The following is a 14,250-nucleotide window of genomic DNA, read 5'->3' on the forward strand; positions in this document are numbered from 1 at the left end:
TGATTGGTTGAATGGGGAGCTGTCAGCTACGTTCGGATTTTCAAAAGGTGTTCAATGAAGTTTGACACTGAAAGCTCTTAAAGAAATTAAGCTGACATGGGTTATGAAAGTTGTTGCTTGATTAAATAATTAGCTAAAAGATAGGAAACGAAGCATCAGCTGTCAGAGAGAGGAGTGAGGAGGAATTTCCTTGTATTTTTGCTAGGACCTGCGTTCAGCATATCATAAACTATCAGAAATAAAGAGTGAATGCTGAGATGATTAAATTTTTTGTGAAATCCACAGGTATATTACAGTAAAGAAATGTGCTATCAGTGAAGCTTTAAAGTTTTTATGCTAATGGACAGCTGAAGGAAACAATAGCAGATAATATTTATTGTAGGTGAGTGCAAAGAGGTGTAGCATGGGGCCAAGATGATCACAGCTTTACGGTTGTATATATTACACATGTGTTTCTGTAAAGTGCATAGGTAGTGGTGGGGTATGAAGTGAACATACAGGAGTGAGATCTTGCGGTAATAATAAACGTTGCTTTAAAAAAAGAGTTGTTTAGTGTTCAGCAGTTGCACAAAAAGAGAACAAACTGGAACATTATTATTTAGCTATAGAAGGCCACGGTTTGCGTGCATCTTGAGCGTTGTAGGCAGATGTGGTCCTCTGATCTCAGAAACAGATAAAGGAGAGGCTTAAGGGATTCAGAGGAGGTAGATAAGGATAATCGAAGCTAGGGGACAAGTTCAGTTGCAGGGATGAATACGTCTTTGTGGAAGCTTCTGTCTGGAAAAGATGTTTGAGTGGAACATGGCAAGATCTGTAAAATTGCAAATGGAATGAAGGTAGATAGGAGAATGATTATTCACTGATCCAGTGTAACTCCTTGATTACTCACTGCCAATACAAGAGCTACAGCATACTAAATGAAATTGTGGGCTGTACAAGATGAAAGGGAACTAACTTTGGGAGTCCTGGTACGTGCTAAAAGGCCACAAGGCTTCCAAAAAGGACTGAAAAGAATTCCCTGAAGAATCAGTTTGCTGTTGAGTTTCTGGCTCTCAAACATCTGGAAGCAGAGATAATATTTTCATAAAATATCACTGTATTTTTGACCATTTATTACACTCTTCCCATCTGAACTGGCCAATACAGAGGCAGGTTACTAGTGCATGCGGATTTGTTGAGAGACAGTGCAAGGATTTTGATGAGTTTGAGAGGCCTTACATACCATTCTTGCACGAAACTGGGCAACTTGAGCAGTAGTTAATTATAGGTGTTTAGAAGGACCTATTTATTTTACTATGCACATGTTTGCTTATGCAAAATTCAAATGTGATGTATTTGATTCTAGTTAAAAGTTTATTCAGACCTGTGCTAACATAAATGCTTTTAATTCACCCTTCTTTTTGTTGTATTAGTGCACACTTTTGTATGGATCTGACATTCATTTTTAGAATGAATAGAATAAAATGAAAAAAGTTACAAATTCTTTAGTCAGGGCTGAAAGGTTCATCTTGGAGGATTAGAGGTGAATGGATGCAATTGTATTTTTTATAGTAAATAGATAATTTTATATTTTTTTAAGGACTGTTTTGCCTTCACAATGTTTGGAGACTTATTTGAAGAGGATTTTTCCTTTATTTCAAACAATCATTGTGGAAAAGGGAAGAAAGCAAAGCCCAGAGATTCTGAGCCTCCATCTCCCAGGGATTTCACCAACCTAAGTGGTATCAAAAATCAGGGTGGGACCTGCTACCTCAATTCCCTTCTGCAGACTCTGCTTTTCACACCCGAATTTAGAGGTAATGTGTTCAAAACCTTCTTAAACTAATGTTGGGATTAATATTTTACAGTCACTTGCATTTCTAGTTATTTATTAAGAGAAACGCAACCACAAACGCAGATTGTTTTCAGGAACAGTTTATTTCCATTCACTTCATATAAGTTATTACAGAATACTCAGAGCTATTGGTCTGTGGAATTAGTATTGTCACTTCTGCACAAAACTAAGTATTCCAAACATTACATTTTCTTACAGGTAGACAGTCTACAGTTTGAGTAAATAAGAGAGGTTATTGCTGTCCATAAAGTGTCATTCATTTTTTAATGCAACCACTACAATTCCTAAAAAAATGAGATATTTTGCCATCTAAACAGTGTCATGCTTACCTATGCTTTGTTGTTACAGCTTGAACCAGTTGTAAGGATGAATGATGTTCAAAAATGTTGTTTAATGTCTTAATTTGCTAAAAAGAATAGCATCATAATGCTTGACAGTTAAAATACAATACTCCAAAATAAAATCTTTAAAGAGGAGACATTATCTTTTTTTAAATAAGGCATTTTTCTTTACATTTACAGAGGCCCTGTTCTCTCTAGGACCTGAAGAACTTGGGACTCTGGATGATAGCAGTAAGCCAGATGCAAAGGTATTTAAACTTTTCTTGTCATTAGTCACTGCTGAATGTTGATTCTGAAGAATATTGCTTAAATTTGCATAAAACTACTTATGAGAATGAATGAAATCCTAACTTCGACACCGAAAGGCAGTTTGGTTGGCTGATACTTGATTTTGCACACAGATGTAAATTTTCAGTGCCATAAGCTTTTGCTTCAGAAGTAAGATATTGAGCCTGTTTCTGCTGAAACTGATGACAGAGATGATTTTGCCTTCAAGGAGAGCAGGAACAGTCCCAAAGTCTGTACAGTCCTTTTTTAGACTTTTCTCTTCTGTAAAGCTACAGTGCTATGACTTATTTGTCACCAGGAAAAAAAGATGGTACATGTATGCGGCCGAGATGACTGCACTGAGGCTGTCTGAAGGTTTAACAGCCCACCTATGTGCAAGATGATTTGGGACTGGAATTTAATCCTTGTTTAAAAAGTGCTTACTAAAATTGACTACAGAATTTCGTTCTTCAGTTCTTGGATTGAAGTGACACACCTGGTTGCTTGGAAATTTGTTTTTGTTTGTCAGTCAAAGATAACAAGCTTGGACAGCTACCTGTATTTGACATCAACTGTTCTCCTTCCAGTCTTATTCCACCCCACCACCAAGCCCTTTACTAAGCAAGGAGTAGCACATGTTAAATCTGTATGTCATGATGTCTTGTAGCTGACTCGTTAAGAGTTTAGTATTATGAAAAATATCAGAGAAAGTTATCCTTTTTTACTATGATGATGGTTTAATTTTAATCCGTACAGTTTTGCTTTATCAGTAAAGGTATGTTCCATGACTATATCTGGCTGAGTAAGGTCAGGCACTGTAGGTTTTTGGGAATCAAGTCTGAATGATGTTTTAGTGTGACTTGAGTAACCTGTGTTACGGAAGCCATAGACAGTGGTGGTTTATTACAAGCTTTGTACTAAATTATTTTTCTTTTTATTTAAATGATCGGTTTGAAGTCTCTTTCTGATCTGTTGGGTTTTTTGTTTGTGTGGGGTTTTTTTATATATTTCTAGGTTCGAATAATTCCATTACAACTTCAACGGTTATTTGCTCAGCTTCTGCTCTTGGACCAGCAGGCTGCATCTACAACAGACCTTACTGAGAGCTTCGGGTGGAACAGCCATGAGGTACAAATCACTGTCAATGGCACCATCATTGATAAACCTTTTCCTGAACGGAAAAGATTTATTTGTTTTTGAAGTGTGACATTTAAGAAATATCTTAAAATACTTCAAGCTGTGGAGATAGCATTGAATTGGGTCCACCTATGGTTGCATACTGTTGTAGCTCCACATGAAGTACATGCCAATTGTTTTCAGCAAGCAGCAGAAGAAAATTGTTCTGTTAAATACAATTTCAGTAGCTTTTCCTTTTTACAGGAACTTTTTTCCAACAGTAATTAGGGTTCTTGTCGTTCAAATACTTAGATTCTTACCTAAACTGAACTGTGTAACTCATCTTAGAGTTTAGTCTAAATCTATCCAAGTGAAAGTGTCTTGTATTGGTTATAGTTTATGTACTTGTAGCTACTCAGAGAGCATAACTAAATTAAGAATAACAAATAATAATAAAGGTAGTAATTTACTTCTCAAGGTAGTAAATACATGGGTAGCCATAGAGGCAACTGTCTCTCAACATTTAATATATGTTGTTGTTAAGCAATAAGCAATGCAGACAGCACTATTTTATATCTTAAAGTGTTTGGGTTTTTTTTGTCATGCAGGAAATGAGGCAGCATGATGTGCAAGAATTAAATCGGATTCTGTTCAGTGCTTTGGAAACTTCCCTTGTGGGGACTTCAGGTCATGACCTTATTAATCGATTGTACCATGGGATTGTTGTCAACCAGATTGTTTGTAAAGAATGCAAGAATATCAGTGAGAGACAGGTAAAGCCAGAGGATTTTCCAGGATAGGTTTCTGTTCAGTCTGTTGAAGATACTTTAAATATTCTTTTTTTTAAACTCCAAAAATAATGACCTCTTTATTGAGTGTCACTGGTTGCCTTGTTGAATCTACTTATTGTGTTGTATTGGTTAGGGCGCTGCAGACTTGAAAGCATGTGAAAATTATACATGACTTTGTTATGAAGTCTTGGCTGGCATTTTCTAAGCCACCTACATCAGGCTGTGACTCAGAGCTGAAAAAACAACTGCTATTGCATTTTCACCATCAGCAAGCATTGCTTTCAGTAAATGTAGTTAGAGCGCTGAACAGTGGGGTAGCAACAGTAAAACGTATCTTTACATTCTTTTACTGCTCTTGTAATGTAAAAAAAATTTCTTTTTTTAATTAATTTCTCTTATGTGGATATATGGGGTTTGTTTGTCATGTTCCCCCTGCCCCCCAATCAATGGTGAAAGCAAAATGGTGCCCATATCTGCTGTGGTGAATGGGATGAGTATCTTTCTAATGTACGATGAACTTACACCGCTTATATTACCATATTTTTTTGTTGTACTTCCTGCGTAGGAAGATTTCTTAGACCTAACAGTGGCGGTAAAAGGTGTTGCTGGCTTGGAGGAGGCCCTGTGGAACATGTATGTAGAAGAAGAGTACTTTGAAAATGAGAACTTGTATCGATGTGGAGCCTGTGATAAACTTGTTGAAGCTTCGAAGGTAATGCATTGGTGATTCTTAGTGTTCAGTTTGCTGACATTTAGCAGCTTGTTTACATCGCTGTGTCTGCCGTCTAACTCTGAAATAAAAAGATCCTTATCTTTAATCAGACTGTATATAACAAGAGGATGCCAAAATCTGACCTGTTTTTTTTAAACCTCAGCAACTCTGTCAAGAAGAGCTCATGTGACTCCTTTCTTGACTTGAATGTTGTTGCAGTCTTTCATCTAGCCGGTGGTGAATGGGATGGCATGTAGTTTCAAGAGTATTGCCTCTTTCGCACACCTCTACTGCCCTTAGCTTTGGGCATTTCAGAGGACAGGCTAAAAGATAAGCTAGAGCATAAAGAAAAAATAAACAGGTCCATGTAATGAAGAAAATAATTGAAATTCTCTCCTGAAGAACCCAAATGGGAGAGAAAAATAATGAACTGTTACTCTGCAGAAGGCAATGGGTTCCGTTGATCCAGGTGTTGCATTGTTTCCCTAATGCTGAACAGGTTCTTGCACCTTAGTAGGTGTTTTCAATATGTTCTGTAGTGCTAGAGCCTTCAGGTGAATAAGAAGTATTCATACAAGGAACCATCCAGCTCTTCTAGTGTGTAAGACCCTGGGTAGGTTTTCACCGTGTGTGCCGGTGTCATTCCCATCTGTCAGCTTACCTCTGGTATAACCACCACAACTTCGTGTCCTCTCCTGGTGAGCTTTTCAACCACTTGTCACATGCTAAGCCAGTGATGCCCATCCATGGGCACCACCAGGAGTTTCCCTCCATCTGAGAGGCTGAGAAGGAGGAGGATAAAAATCCAGGCACAGCAAAGCTGCAAAGTCATGTTCGTGTGGTCAGAGTACAGACTGTGAAAGAGTCTTCTCCTTCAGGCGGTAGCTTGAAGACGCTTTTGAAGGAAGCCAGTGGGTTTATCTGTTGAGTTGTGCTGCTTTGTCATAATCTAGTGAATGATTTGCTGCTTTGAACTGTCCTCAGCTGTAGGTGAGAACTGTTGGTTTCGAGTTGTTCTTTTAAAAATTACTTGTAAAGATAAATGCAGTAACCCTTTCCTGAGCCAAGTCATTGGAGCTCCTCAGTGTTTGACTAAGAACTGTTGACATTAAGCCTGGGGCGTTTATTAAGAGTGATCCCCAGGAGCTCAGGGACATCCAGGATAGAGTACTCCTTTGTCTACCTGGTTTCCTGCCTTCACCTTTGGGTGCCTTGGGAAAGCTTCAGATGCTTGATACTTGTTGACATTGGTATCCTGCAGAGGACCCCTGTACATGACCCCGAGTGCTTTGTTGAATGGTGGTGTGGCTGATCACATTGGTCACTGTCTCTGTGCCAGTGCACCCTACAGCATCCTTGTGCTGACAGCTTGTCCCTGTCTGGCTTTTGACAGTTTGGACTGGTTTCTCCATAACAATTGAATTTATTAAGACTTTTTATGTGTCTTGTCATCTTTCCCCTTAACCAGGGTCCCAGAAGGGCAGTCAGGTGAGAGCTCTGTAGAGGTGTAGGTCTCTGAATTGCATTTTTCCAGAATGGTACAAAGTGATGTTTGGTTTTCTTCTATGCTAATTTTTCATGTTACAATTTTTTTTTAATGAAAGTTGCTCTTTTTTCCTGTTATTCCCTCTATTTTTTGTAAAGGGGAAACGGACATAGACAGCTATTAGTTCACTGTGATGTATTATGCTCTCTTAACAACTGTGAAGCTCTTTGGCCTACTGCGGTGACTGTCTTCTGTGGCAGGATGAGCGCAATCCAAACCTTGCAGCACCCTTAGTGTGGAAGGGAGAGGGTGCAAAGGCAAGCTGAGGACAGGCAAAGTTAATCAGTGACTTGGAAGTTCATGAACATTTGCCAGTGCCTCACGCGGCTTGGTTATAAGGGCTTGTTTGAGTTAAACTTTGCTGGGTTCAAGGGGGTGCAAGAGAACAGTTGCTTACCTCTCAAATGTGGTCATCCATACAAAAAGACAGCGGGAACTCTGAACTCGGGTAAGAAGACATATAGCGGGGGGGTGCCAGAGTATGAATGGACAACCTCAAGAAAAAAAGGCTGTAGGGGGAAGGAGGGATGTTGTGTCAGCACAGCTGCTGCCTGTGGCTCTGTGGCCCTGCAGGCCCGGTGTGCGTGATCGCAGCAGGCTATAGTGAGAGTCAACGCTGGCAGCAAGTGAGGTGCCAGCTGGGTCACTCTAGGCTTGGTGGCAGCATTGGGAAGGCAGCTGCCTAACAATGCGACTACCTTCCCACACCTAACCTGTTTCAAAGACAAGATGGTCCATACCTACCCACTCCATTCCTCCCTGCCTTCAGTACTCTGTGGGTCTTTGGGTGTTATTCTTCCCCCTTTTTTGTCTTGGCCTCTACATATATTAGTAGTTGAAGAATCTCATGTTCCAGAACCTCATCAAATTTTAATTGTACGGTCTGATTTTCACCCTAAACTTGGAAGAACATGCAAAATCTTTTGTGCCATTAAGCTCTGCAATTCAGTCCTCACAATTGACACAAATGAAATACCTAATTCAGAAGGCTTCTTAAACTGTATGTGTGTTTCTGGAAGGCTCTCTGGTGTGGCTTCGCAAATGGAGAGTTGTGCGGAGACATTGGAAAGGTTCACTGGAAAGGACGCTCAGAGAAGTGTGTCTGTTGAATCTACGCTTCCATTCAGAGGTGATACAAGATGCTTGGTTTTGCTTCATACCAGAGTTCCTGATGTGCTCACTTACCAAGTTGTTCCATCTTGATTAATATTCTTCCTTACTAAAATGGATTATGTTGGCTTTCCTGCCTTGAACGTCCTTTCCTATATAAATGGAGAATTTTAAGTCTTGCTTTGTTGTTCTGTGGCTGGCTGTAGGATCTTCCAGGGTACACCTACCCTATGCTACTCAGGCACAGCATTGTGCTCATCGTAGCCCACAGATCTTAGTCAAGGCCCTTTTCTTCAAGCAGCTTGGCAGATCTTAAGCAAAATGCCACTGTGATATATTCTGGTGACATTTTTCAGACCATTTCTGCTGCATTTGAAGGCAGCCCAACAGTCACTCAGCAGCAGGCTGCAAAATACATGTGGGGGTGATCTCTTTCTGGACAAAATACACCTGTCAGAGCTGGTTATCATAGAGTGGTTTGGGTTGGAAGAGGCCTTAAAGATGATCTAGTTCTGACCCCCTTGCCGTGGGCAGGGACACCTTCCACTAGACCAAGCTGCTCAAAGCCCCATCCATCCTGACCTTGTACAGTTCCAGGGATGGGGCATCCACAACTTGTCTGGGAAGCCTGTGCCAGTGCCTCACGACCCTCATAGTGAAGAATTTATTCCTTATATCTAATCTAAATTTACCCTCTTTCAGTTTAAAGCCATAACCCTGTGTCCTATCACTATATGCCCTTGTAAAAAGTCCCTCTCTAGCTTTCTTGTAGGCCCCCTCAGGTACTGAAGGCTGCTGTAAGCTCTCCCCGGAGCCTTCTCTTCTCCAGGCTGAACAACTGCAACTCTCTCAGCCTGTCCTCGTAGGAGAGGTGTTCCATCCCTCTGATCATCTCCATGGCCCTCCTCTGGACCCACTCCAACAGGTCTGTGTCTCTCCTGTGGTGAGGGCTCCAGAGCTGGATGCAGCACTGCAGAGGGGTCTCACCAGCATGGAGCAGAGGGGCAGAATCCCCTCCCTCGACCTGCTGGCCACACTGCTTTGGATGCCAGCCAGGATATGGTTGGCTTTCTGGGCTGCAAGTGCACATTGCCGGCTCCTGCTGAGCTTCTCATCAACCAGTGCTCCCAAGCCCTTCTCTTCAGGGCTGCTCTCAATATGTTCTCTGACAGGTAGTATAACTTCTGACTTCCACATTTGAAAACATTGTGCCTGTACGAGCCCTGACCTGTACTTGGGGTCATACAACCCCAAAGAACTGTAAGACTCCTCAGTGGTCATTGGAATAAACCAAAGGTGAAGTACAAATGCTGTGCTTGGAGGAGGTGTCCAGGATGGGCTGAAAGAGTAATAGCCCCAGCCTGAGTTGATGTCCTTTCCTTGCAGCAGAAGCAAGTGTGTAGGCTATGTTTGTAGGTTGAGCTTCGTTCATAGCTTTTCTTTTTGAGTGGCTTTGGGCCCTATGCCAGATGCTGAGTGCCCCGCTGTTCATCTGGGAATGGCAAAGCTACCACGAAGCTGTGTCCTCTTCTGAAGTGCCTGCTTTTCAGCAGCAGTTGAGTGTTTGTGCTTATTTCTCTGGGCTCCCAGGGTCTGTGTGGCAGATGCTGAGGAAGGGGCCGAGAGCAAGTTGCTGGGAAGATGCTGTAGTATAACTTCATGTGTAAGCACAAACCCAGGGCTTTGAAACTGTTGCTTCTTAGTATAAAATTCAAGAAAATCCTCTCTCAAAGAACATGTGGACTATGGAAATGTAATTGCTGACTAGAATTTCAGCAATGTCCTTCTTTGTTTTCTGTAGGAGAATAAAGTATGGCAGTGATTGCCATTCAGGGGAAGGAATCAAGAGATTGCTTTTAGGATGTTCAGTTGGTAGGGGAATTGAGAATTAAGGAAGACATTGTAAAAATGAAAACACTGGTCATGTCTACCTGGTTGTAACAAAGCTTTGTTGGAAAATAAAAAGTTGACCATAGCAAGGTGGAAGCACTATTCTGTTATAACTGTATGCTTACAGTTTTGTTTTTTTTTTTTTTTAAATCATTTTACAGTCTGCTAAACTACGCAAGTTGCCACCTTTTCTCACCATTTCTCTCCTGAGATTTAACTTTGACTTCGAGAAGTGTGAACGATACAAGGAAACGAGCTGCTATACATTCCCTATCCAGATAAATCTGAGGCCTTTTTGTGAGCAGGTTTGTACTGTTACATTTGTTAAAGTTTCTATATAGTCTGCAGAGAACCGCTATCTCAAGAACCAGTTATCTCTTATTCTGCATTTTGTCAGAGAAACTTTGTGGGGTTTTCTTCTGTCCCTAAATCCCAATTTTTGGAATTCCAATTTGTTTCCAAAAGACCACTTTCTAACTGAGTGAGAAATACCTTATAGCCATGCGAGGGGAAAGGGTATAATAATGACCTAAACATTAATCTGACATTTGTTTGAAAGGAAGATGATCACCTGGAAATAGAAATTAAATTTGTTTTTGTATCGTCATTGTCTGATAACATAATGTATAAATTTAGCTATGTATGTTTTATGTGGCTGTAGTTACTTAATTTTTCTTAGAAATCTGTCTTTGCATTCGTATGTATGTATTTTTACTATAAACTGAGCTATACCAGTGCTTGATGACAATGTTTGATCCTTAAAATATATAAAGAATATATGTAATAGAGGCACTGTTACGGAAAAAGACGTTTTTCTTGAAATGTTGCAATGCAAGCTTGGAAATTTCTCAGTGTTTGCATTTGAGGAAGCCTCTTTTTTTTTTTTTTTTTCCAGTTGGTTTGTGTATATGTGTGTTACTTGTTTTTTCTCTAGTTTTTTAAATAAAACAACCTGTTTGTTCATAACTAGGCTTAAACTGTTCTATTATTTGCATGAGTATTTAGAATCGTAGAATCACAGAATCATTAAGGTTGGAAAAGACCCTTAAGAACAGCAAGTCCAACTGTCAACCCGACACCACCACGCCCACTAAACCATGTCCCAAAGTGCCACGTCTACGCTTTTTTTTTTTTAACACCTCCAGTGATGGTGACCACTTCCCTGGGCAGCCATTTCATTATTTTAAATTTTGAATTTCCAATATTGTTCACAATCATGCTTAAAAAGTTGCTTAATAAGCCTGTGCCTTGGTCTGTGGGTGTGTCAGTCCATACCTGTGTTCCTCAGCCCTGAAAAGCCATTTCAATCTTGCACGTGCGAATGCACACTGAGAAATATCCAAAGGTATGCTGATGGTGTAAAACTGTCCTTGTGTGAAAGACTTATTGATATATGTTATTGTTATTATTACTGTTTTTTCTTTTTAAAGACTGAAATGGATGATTCAGAGTACGTGTATGAGCTCTTCTCTGTTATTATACATAAAGGTGGCTGCTATGGAGGACACTATCATGTTTATATCAAAGATGTGGATGAATTAGGAAACTGGCAATTAGAAGTAAGACTGAAAGGTTTTTCTGCCTTCTTGATATGTCTCATTTTTCAGAAAAGTATTAAGAGCTAGAGGATGAAATGTACACACAAACTAATGAATATTTTAGTGAGGCATTTGGTCTCTTACCTCATTGAGAAGGCTAGTTTTCCACAGTATGCGATCTCTATGAAGAATTTTTAGCAAATTTTAGCTTTCCTATCTGCTGAACTATCTCACATTATTGGGCTCCCTTTTTCTTTCCCAGATGAAATAATATCTTTGCTCAAGACTAGCACAGTCATTTTAAGGGATGACTCTGGCTGGCTATTTGTAAATAACACAAATGTCTCTTCTGTTAAAAAAAACTGATAGTCGATACTCTGCATGACAATATAGAGTCCGTAGCAGCTGGCAGAGACAGCTTATCAGAACTTCTTTCGCACTTTGAAATTGTGCATGCTAATGTTAGTAATTGAAAACCACTAGTTGTGTGCGAAACAACAGTATTTGTGAGTCTTTTATTTTTCTTATACAGGAAGAAGAGGATAGACTGATTGAAGATAAGGCTTTAAGAGACACTGAAAATGCCAATGAAGTAGAAAATCCGATGGCAGTGTTGAAAGGGATTTTATCAGAGGTATGGTATGTAAGGATTTTATTGCTTTGATTTTGATATTCAGGAACCTAGCAGAAGGGGTTAGTGTATGCAAGAGTGGGCAGGTTTCAGATTACAGAACTCTTCTGAACTTATTGTGAACCATATAAAACTTGGAACTTAGCCTGACTAATACTAATAGTGGCTCTTCATACAGAAAACATCCCTTTTTGAATATTTCTTAAGTTGCTTGCCAAAGCTGTTGCAAAAGGTGATGTTACATTGCCTTATTAACAAACAGGAATGATAAGCACTTCAGAATGGCTTCTTTGTGTTGATCGCTTGATTTTTGTAGCCTTTGTTATCTTAGTTTTTAATTCCTCTGCAGGAAAAATCTAAACAGATTCCTGTGGATCAATTAGGGCAGAAATTATTGGAGAAAAAAGGGGTATCCTGGAATAAGAAGTACCGAAAACAATATGGAGGATTACGAAAGGTAATATGCCTGTATGTTAATTTGGTTTTTACTGTTAAGAAAACTTTACATTTATATTCCTATTGAATAGTCAGTAGGATGGTAACTGAAAATACTGGCACTTGGACTAGCAAGATAAGGCATGTGTAAGAGAGGTTTGTAAGATAAAGTAATACACTGGGGAACACGGACAAAATTCTCAAGGGGTTGTCTGCTTGAAAATGTTTATCTTTTTTTTTTTTTTTCCCTACCTATACAGTTGACCTATAAAAGAATTAACCTTACCTACTTAACCTTGTTTCACTTGTGTCTGTGGATGAAACTGCAACAACGCCACTACCATTTAAACATGTGTTGTGGTTTAGTCCCAGCCAGCAGCTAAGCCCCACGCAGCCGCTCGCTCACTCCCCCACGGTGGGACGGGGGAGAGAACCGAAGGAGTAAAAGTGAGGAAAGTCATGGTTTGAGATAAAGACAGTTTAATAGGTAAAGCAAAAGCCGTGCACGCAAGCAAAGCAAAACAAGGAATTCATTCACTGCTCCCCATGGGCAGGCAGGGGTTCAGCCATCTCCAGGGAAGCAGGGCTCCATCACGCGTAACGGTTTCTTGGAAAGACAGATGCCATCACTCCGAACGTCCTTCTACCCCTTCCTTCTTCTTCGTCCCAGCTTTATATACTGAGCATGATGTTGTATGGTATGGAATATCCCTTTGGCCAGCGTGGATCAGCTGTCCTGGCTGTGTCCCCTCCAGCTTCCCGTGCACTCCCAGCCTTCTCGCTGGCAGGCCAGCACGAGAAGCTGGACCGTCCTTGACTACTTAGCAACAAACTCAAAACATCAGCATGTTATCAACATTTTCTCATCCCAAATCCAAAACACAGTCTCACACTACCTTCTGTGAAGAAAATTAACTCTATCCTGGCTGAAACCAGGAGAACATGGAAGCACTGATGAGAATTAAAGATGAAATATAGTACTTCTTCACAGTCATAACAGAAACAAGGTTTTGAAAACATAGGCCACTTCTTGGTTGATTAGGGCATGTCCATAAAATTAATACTTCCAGGAAAATCTTGTTTTGTGAGTTGTTTACTGTGGTTTTTTTTAATGCTGTAAGGAAAATACTTTAGTATTTGTGTTATAGACATGTGGAAAATTCATGTTTGACTGTTTTTTGAATGGAGCTGACAATGTAGTTTTCACAATCGTTGTTTAAAAGTAGTTGTGAAATCTGAATGCGAGTCTCACTTTCACAAGTGCTGGATCTGTACCAAAAGCATGTTGATCAATGCAGGACTTGCCTTACTGAAACAACTGTAAATTGTTTTACACTTTTGAAGTAGCAAATGAGGTTTTGATTAAGATTAAAACTGAAATTCAGATTTTGGGGAGTTGTTCTTGTTTATTGTGGTTTGTTTAGTTGGGGGGGGGTTGGGGTTTTGTGTGTGGTTTTTTTTTTTTTTTGAGGGGGTTGGGTGTGTTTCGTAGTTTTGTGGGGGATTGGAGGGCGGTTGGTGTCATCCCCATGCCCCCATCCCTCAATAGCCACAATTTTGTTTTGTGTAACGTGGACACCAAGCTTGTTTGAAGTATCTACATGCTGCTGAAATGAAAGTAGAGAACAGAGTAAATAAGCTGAGCAAAACGGAGCGAGTAGATTTTAAGTTCTTAAGATGCCACAATGGGCAGCATTAATTTGGGTAAGGTACAACCCAGCAGACCAGAATTGAGCTGAAGATCCCTGTCTGATAAATACAGAAGGGAGTACTTCTGCAGAGAGTAGGGAGCGGGAAAGTACCAATGTTAGAGCGCTAAACTAGTTGGGAGGGTTCTCTGTGTGTCTGAAAAAGCAGAAGCTTCTTGGTTGCCTATAGAGCATCACTTCTTATGCTACCTTTCCAGGGACAGAGAGAGTATGCACTTGTGAGAAGTGTTTTAAAAGGTCTCCAGTGTCTCAAGCAATCCTTGAAATTCAGGAGTTAGTCTGATTTAATTCTTCATGACGCATGTATGATGAAAACAATTCTTTTGCAAT

At 40.1% G+C, this 14,250-nt stretch overlaps 1 protein-coding gene across 1 annotated transcript in view; it reads left to right on the plus strand.

The window, feature by feature from the left end:
- The first annotated feature begins 1,584 nt into the window (after nucleotides 1–1,584).
- Nucleotides 1,585–14,250, plus strand: part of USP40 (ubiquitin specific peptidase 40) — a 38,090-nt gene continuing 25,424 nt past the window's right edge. The window contains exons 1-9 of the mRNA XM_082001437.1: nucleotides 1,585–1,796; nucleotides 2,356–2,423; nucleotides 3,457–3,570; nucleotides 4,167–4,331; nucleotides 4,915–5,061; nucleotides 9,769–9,912; nucleotides 11,038–11,166; nucleotides 11,678–11,779; nucleotides 12,126–12,233. Coding sequence (XP_081857563.1) covers nucleotides 1,598–1,796; nucleotides 2,356–2,423; nucleotides 3,457–3,570; nucleotides 4,167–4,331; nucleotides 4,915–5,061; nucleotides 9,769–9,912; nucleotides 11,038–11,166; nucleotides 11,678–11,779; nucleotides 12,126–12,233 — 1,176 coding nt within the window. The 5' untranslated portion in view covers nucleotides 1,585–1,597. The remainder of the gene's footprint in view (nucleotides 1,797–2,355; nucleotides 2,424–3,456; nucleotides 3,571–4,166; nucleotides 4,332–4,914; nucleotides 5,062–9,768; nucleotides 9,913–11,037; nucleotides 11,167–11,677; nucleotides 11,780–12,125; nucleotides 12,234–14,250) is intronic.

Source organism: Phaethon aethereus (assembly GCF_964289735.1).
Source record: "Phaethon aethereus genome assembly, chromosome: 6".
NCBI lineage: Eukaryota > Metazoa > Chordata > Aves > Phaethontiformes > Phaethontidae > Phaethon > Phaethon aethereus.